A 7561-nucleotide genomic window follows, 5' to 3' on the forward strand; every position below is an offset into this window, starting at 1 on the left:
TACTTGAAACAATGAGCTGATACCATCACACTGATCCATCCACTGTGGCAAGGTTGGACAACAGCTTGTCCTTCGCAAACTATTGAGAAACTACAAATGCCATGATATAATTTGACAACAGCTGGTGGGATACCTATTAGCAGCCACATGCTATAGTGTATCTTTCTTCCTTTCTTTAACGGCACGTAAAAGAATGCTAATTACACGTTTCATAAGTATCAAGTGTTAGATCATAAGAGCATAGTCTCGATTTTGTAGAATGTTTAAACATAATTTTAATATTCACCAATAAATACTTATGCCATTTTTAAAACGTTTTAAAGAGAGTTTAGTTCAGTGCTCCTCAACCCTCTCCTCAAGGCACACCTAACAGTCCAGGATTTAGTGTGTCTAAGGTGTGTGGAAGAATACAGGATGAACTCTATCCAAAATTATTTTTTTCTAATAATACACGTCCACACTATTATCTAAGAATACCGGTTTTGGCTGGAACTAGGTACAAGGTCACTTTGGAAGCATCAGCAAGTATCTGTTGCCCCCCCCTTCTCCTCCCTTGCATTTGATAAATATGGGCATACTGCTATTTTATGTAAAATGAGTGGATTAGAAAAGGGTGTTATTTCCAGTCTTTGCGATAAGCATATAAATACATCCATAATGTGCCTTAATAAACAGAGATCTTATTATACATACACTCCTGTCTGTGTGTCTGATTTCTCTCGGGCCGCTCGATAGAGATAGCTATATATATATATATATACCCCAGGGTATAGAAGTACTTGGAAATTCTCCGACAGGTGTTAATTGTGCAACACTTTAGACACACATGAGTAATACCTAAATCCTGGACTATTAGGTGTGCCTTGAAGAGAGGGTTGAGGAGCACTGGTTTAGATAATGGCAGGCACATTGTCCTTGAGGAACAGACAGACCCACAGGGAGAGGGAATCAATGAGCCTAATATATATGAGGTACACAAGATACAAGGGAGGAGATACCAGTGGAATTGAGTAAAAGGTAACAACCACAGCCCTAGTCATTACAGGTAGGGCCTCGGGTCTTTATAGCAGAACAAATGCCCCAAGTTTGGGAGAAGGACAACATAGAGGAATCAGCCAATGATTACAGGCTAAGGAGACCCAACTTTGCTTATGCTGAGAAGCTGGTGATCATTGAAAACATCCTCAACTGCAAGTTCATCAAGGGAAAGAAAGGCAGTAAGTATGTGATCCAACTGCAAACTGAAAAATGAAAATCACCAAGCCACATCACCTCAACAGCTAGAATGAAATAATGATGAGTGAGCTGAATTCTGGCTGTGGAGACTTGTGAAGCCAGCACTCTACCTGCAGAAGGTATAGCATACTGTCATCATCCACATCTTCACCTGCTCTGCTGAGATTCCCTGAAGTCACTGGAAAGACTCAATCATCAGCTCCAGCTGCAACTCCCCAACACCACACCCCTACTGGACATAGCTTACATGGCGGACATCTGGGGTTTGAGACACACACAATTATTTTCAACATTGAATAACATAGGTTAAGGTACTACCTTAGCAGTATGTATAGACGTATAGACTTATGAAAGGGATTGACATTTAGAGATGGCAGGTGTCGTTTGATTGGTTAAGATGTGTCGTGCAAGGATATGATGTAGTATGTTGGAGGAAATATGCATTATCATGTGGGTGAGCTAGTTCTGTCTGACGGGTTACCTGTTCAGGTAATGCTCAGTTTAGACTCTTCATGATTGTCTATGTATTAATCTCTAAAGCTGTTCCTATAGCTATTGTTTGATGGATGTAGTATGAATTTAACGTCCCCTTAATGTCTTTTAGACATTAGTCTAAATTAGCCATAGATATAAGAACAGCAAATCATGCGGTTTTTTTCAGATGCCCTTTTTTAAAATAGAGCCCACTGAATTGGTCACTTTGTGTGTTTTATTAACTGTTCTTACAATACTTTCAATATAGTTAACGTGGAGCAGTCAGCATAAATACCGTTTGCCAGGAAAACGCAACCATTTTTAACAAACTGCATTATGATTGCTTTTATACATTGCTCTTTATGTGATCACATTTATATATAATTTTTAATCTGTAACTCTTACAAATTGGGAATTATTTTATCTCAACCAGATTCTGCATGACCCTGTTCCCTCTCATTAAAGCTTTACATTGAGGTCATGCCAAAATATTCTTTAACATATCCACTATTAACTTATGAATGTAAAAAAGGACACATATTAACAAACACATCATTTGTAAGAATGTAAAGGAAAAAATACATCTCAAAACATGAAGGAGAAGATTTACCAAAATCTCCATTCATTTCAGCTCCACCATTCCAGGTGGAATCCAGGGCAAATTTGGCTTTCTTCATTTTCTTAATAATATATTAAGCAGTCAGACAGAGGGCTTGGTGATCTGGACCAAGCCACAACCTGTTCTGCCCAAATGTTAAACATTTTCTACTAAAGCAACCTTCTGGGATGACTGCCCCATGGGGGGTGGGGGGGTGGAAAACTTAATAAATGTTACATAATCAATCTTCTCAATTATATTATTATTATTAGTAGTAGTACACAGTATTTAGGTATGTGCTGAGAAGAGCTTAGGTTTTACTGAATGGAGGACTTTATATAATATATTTTATCTAAATGTATAAAAAAGAAAAAGTACAGAATCCACAAAAAAAACAATGTTTACATGAATATAGAAATTAGGCAATATATACACTAAATTGGAAATGAATAATTACAAAAGACGATAAGGCATGTTGTAAATAATTCGGATTAATCAAACTTTAAAAAACGTGCAGAACGTTAACTTGGGATGACAAAAAAGCAATTATTTTAATTTTAAAAATTAAAAAAATAGATTTGAAATTGGTTTATTAAAACTATTTCACAACTTCGCTAAAAAGTTTAAAGCTAAATTAAAATGACCATCCATGACAGTTCTGTAATGTACATAAAATAAACCCTTTATTTATTATAGTTTTTCTGGAAAAAAAAAATAGCCAAAAATAGCCAAAACCAATAAACCAATAATTCATGATGAAAAAAATCACGTCATTTTCCTTTATGTTGACTAGATTTGCTATTTTAATTATATACATAATTTTGTTTTCTGTATGTACCTTCATTCAAAGTTCGCTCTTAATAGATTGTAAACTACAGGAGCAAAATTACCGATCTATACCTTCTATACCTGGCACTATCCCTAATATAATAGCGCAAACTGAATCTGTATGCAACAAGTGTCCACTACAGGAGAAGACTGCATATGTTTCTTTTTTTCTGCATAATGAATGAGTTGTTTCAGAACACTATTTCATAGTTGTACAACAAATTCGTTTAATCACCGCTCCGTTTACATTTTTTCACAATTATATACTGCATTTTAACATATTATGAGATTTTGTTTAATTACAATACAATTACCCGACACTATATACATATATTTATCTATCTATATAGTCTAATTTCAGATGGTGACTGTTATTATTAAAATTAATATTATTTTTGTTCAATATACATATAGTTGTTATATACATTTATATACATATTGTATCAGAATAGCTTTTAACAAACATATTAATATATTTTTTTTTTTAAGCAAGAATTTCCCCAGGTTCCAACAAATAATATTTATAATTTAATATATGGCTTGTACGTTCTGTACAGACAATTCCATTTTAATTTATGTTTTATACCATCCCTTCCCTTTCATTCTCCCTATTCCTCTGACAGCTGTAATTTAACCATTAATATATGGATCTATGGGTATTATTCATATATATATAAAATGTCACACGCGTGGGGCATGCTGTATCCTGTCTTACGTGTGCACGAAGAACACTGAATTAAATAGTGTGATATATATATATATATATATAGCGCCATCATATTCCGCAGCGCTGTACAATGGTATATGTTTACAGAAATATATATAGTAACCACAGGGTTCTTTGTAGACACATTATGAAACACAATAAACATTAATATTATATATATAATATGATAATATACTACATATTAGACCTTTAAAAACTACATTAATCTCTATGCAATGTGAATGAGTTGTCATCGGATTCCTGGAGCTTTTTTCCTGATGTTTTCATGAAAATCGATTGTATTTCCTAAATAAAAACCCAAATCTGGCCAGGATAGTTGATTAAAACTTTATTTTCATGGGTTCATAATACTATATTTGGCACGCAAACCTGTGAGATACACTGTATTTTATCACTCTACAGAAATAAATGTATACATATTTGTATGTTACAAGCAAATGTATTCATTTACATCCGTAATTTATTAGTGTATTGTAGATCAACGAATATACATTATTAACGTTAAAAGCCGAATTTAGTCCTGGTTCGTCCCCATTCCTTTTTAACTATTTGTATTAAGAAAGCAGATTGTTATTAGTATTATTTATTCTTCAGGAAGATTAAAGGAAAATCTACTAAACAAACTGCAATATACTAGAATGAATAATCTTTATTTGTGTTTCCTAAACCACATAATACGATTATGCCTATATTTTCCCGTTGCAAAAATTAAACATAATATTAATTAAATGTATAATCCTATAGTGCTCAAAATATAGATACAAATGTATAGTTTCATTAAAAAAAAATACAAAAATAATTGAAATAGCTTACTGGCGTGGGATTTCATGCACTATTATATTGTACAGGTGGCAACCGTGGCTATAATGTCTTGATCATTAAATTAAAGTAATTATAAAAAGGAATCGAATATGATATTGTTTTTACAGAGCTGAAAGGTCCAGGTATTGAAATTATTGGGTTTTCAAGAAGTTATTTGTGTTTGATTTTAGTGCAACAGGTTAAAATGACATATTTGAAAATATTTCAAAATACATGGGTTAAATCCGAAAGATAAGGCCAGTAAAGATTCATAAATACATACATAAAAAAAAAAAGAAAAATGAAAAAATACAAGTAATAGTAATAACAACAACAGCAACAATAATACTAAAAAATAATACTAATAATAATTATAATAATATACACTGCAAGCTCATCTGGGGCTGCATACTTTAATAATTCAACAATACAGGTCAGACACAATCCATTACCAAATTGTCATACTGTATAAATTGTCATGAAGGTTTGGAAAATGTCCTACAATATTACCAGTACAATACTTACATTTATAGGTTAAAGTGCCTTTTTTCCCCTTCAAAAACCTTAGTGGTGAATTGGATTTTATAATTGAACACAGAAACAAAATAAACAAAAAAACCCCAGGAATATTGGAAAGAACCTTGGCAGGTAACATTACTGATCAAGCAGTCTGGGTAAATCTATCACAATTATTTGGATATAAGTCATTTCACAGATGTAAAAGATGGGATAAAAACAGGGGCATATGGGACCAGATTTATTAAATGAGATAAGATATAGGCTTGTTATTCAAATACTTGTAATAAATTCATCTCAGGCGATTGGATCCATGTTATGTTTTAAGAACAGCTAAAGAAAGGCATTCTCCGATAAACACAATTTAATTGTATATTTAATTGGAATCCAGTCTTGTCATCAATACTAACCATTGTATTGCCAATTAATAAACCTCACCATCTATCTGATAGATATATATATGTATAAAATTATGCCTGTCACTGGACCTTTACAATTGACAGTTATATTAAGTTTGCAGCAGGTCGTCCTTTTTCAACTTTACATGAAATATACAAGACATTTTTTCTAACTCAGCAAGCATTTTTCTGGAGAAAAAAATATGCTCATTTATTATATACAGTTTTGCAGTAAATCATATATTTTTCCATTCTACATATTTGTGTAAGTGCTGTACAGTGATATCTAGTATCTAGGAGTGGATCAGTACTGAGTGCAGCATGCCGGCCTTACTCTCAGAGTGGCCAGAAGGTGAGTGAGCCAGACGGGACACTGCCACTCCAGTCTGAGATGGTAGTGAAGAGCACATGTTGGAGGGGTTCACTGTCATACTTGGAATAGCTGAAACCGGCGGTAGAGAGGCTGTGGGCTTTATGGGAACAGGGACAGCAGGAATTGTCTGACTAGGAGCATGGCAAATAGATTTCATCGGCACACCAAAGTGTCCATATTCTTGTGGCACCGTCATACTTGTCACAGAGTCCATCATGCCAACGTGAGGCCACATAGAGCTAACCATGTTGCTCAGTTGGCTGGGTACAGGGTATCCAAGGTGATGCATCATAGAGGCTAAAGGAAGTCCACCAGCCATAACACCTTTGTAGTCCCTGCCAATGATGTTCTCTATAGCAAAAGGGTGCTTAAACCCAGTGGTCTGTGCCCCACTAATAGCATATGGTTGAAAGTGTGGTAACCTTCCAATGCCAGCTACTGCAGCGCTTTCAGTAGAAGCAAGACCCAACTTGCTTGGATTGTGTTGGTGGTGGAAATAGTGTATCATCTGGTGATTTTTGGATGCCAGGTGCTCAGCTCTGTGTACCTTAAATCTCTTCCTCCTCCTCAAGAAGCTGCCATTCTCAAACATGTCCCCACAGTCTGGGTGAAGAGCCCAGAAGCTCCCTTTACCAGGCTGGTCTGGTCTTCTCGGGATCTTGATGAAGCAATCATTGAAGGAGAGATTGTGCCTTAGTGAGTTTTGCCACCTCTGGGTATTTTCTCGGTAGTAAGGGAATCTGTCCATAATGAACTTGTAAATGTCACTGAGGGGCAACATTTTCTCACTGGAACTCTGGATGGCCATAGCAGTCAAAGATATATATGAATATGGAGGTTTCTGATCACTATATGAATTCTTTCCTGGCCGAGGCATATTTTAAGGATTTGGAATCTAATAGATGCAGGATATATTAAGTTCAGGTGTAAATCGTAGTAACTGAACCAAATAATAATAATAATAATAATAATAAAAACCTCAGAAGAGTAGACCTCAGCTACAGGAAACAGAAGAACATATAGAACTTGGTGAGATCTATCAGAAACTTGAGGTCCGAATGTCCTGGTCCTCTTCTTATCAGAAATAGTAGCAATCCAGAAAGAGAAAGAACTTTGAGGATCCAGTGGCTTAGTCGTTCCCAAGATCAGAGATCACAAACAGCTCGCCGGCAGAGTTCAGCAAACACAGTCTACTACTTAGACTACAACAAGCAGCTGATGGGATGAGAGCCTCATCTTCTGTGTGCCTTGATTGAATGCCGTGTATCCAGAAGTGCTCTGTCTGGTGATGGAGAAGAGGAGTTGCGGTAGCTCTGGCTGTGCCTGGTTTTGTAATGATCGCAGAGATGCAGAGACCCCCAGCTGCTGACTCTTCATTATCACATGACAATCGCTGGGGGACTCCGCCAATACAGAAGGGAAAGTCTCATATCGTTTTATTTGCACCTCTTTAGGGAGAGGCGATGTGTGAGGTCGCTCTTGGCTCAGAAGGTATGCACTTTGATCCCTTTCAGGACATTAGGAGCACAAGCCTCAAGAGCTTCTCTGCCGTAAGACTTAAGTGGAGGGGAGCTGAGATTGCAGTGGGAATTCTCACACTCTCTCCAGCT

At 35.8% G+C, this 7561-nt stretch overlaps 1 protein-coding gene across 1 annotated transcript; it reads right to left on the bottom strand.

Annotated features, from left to right (window-relative positions):
- Positions 1–5871: 5871 nt before the first annotated feature.
- On the bottom strand, positions 5872–6828 carry LOC149300582 (forkhead box protein B2-like). Its single transcript, XM_089485092.1, has one exon. It carries the CDS (start codon positions 6826–6828, stop codon positions 5872–5874), a length of 957 nt encoding a protein of 318 aa, XP_089341218.1.
- Positions 6829–7561: the final 733 nt, after the last annotated feature.

This window comes from Sceloporus occidentalis, unplaced genomic scaffold (assembly GCF_023333645.1).
Source record: "Sceloporus occidentalis isolate IW3139 unplaced genomic scaffold, rSceOcc1.0.p SCAF_24, whole genome shotgun sequence".
Taxonomy (NCBI): domain Eukaryota; kingdom Metazoa; phylum Chordata; class Lepidosauria; order Squamata; family Phrynosomatidae; genus Sceloporus; species Sceloporus occidentalis.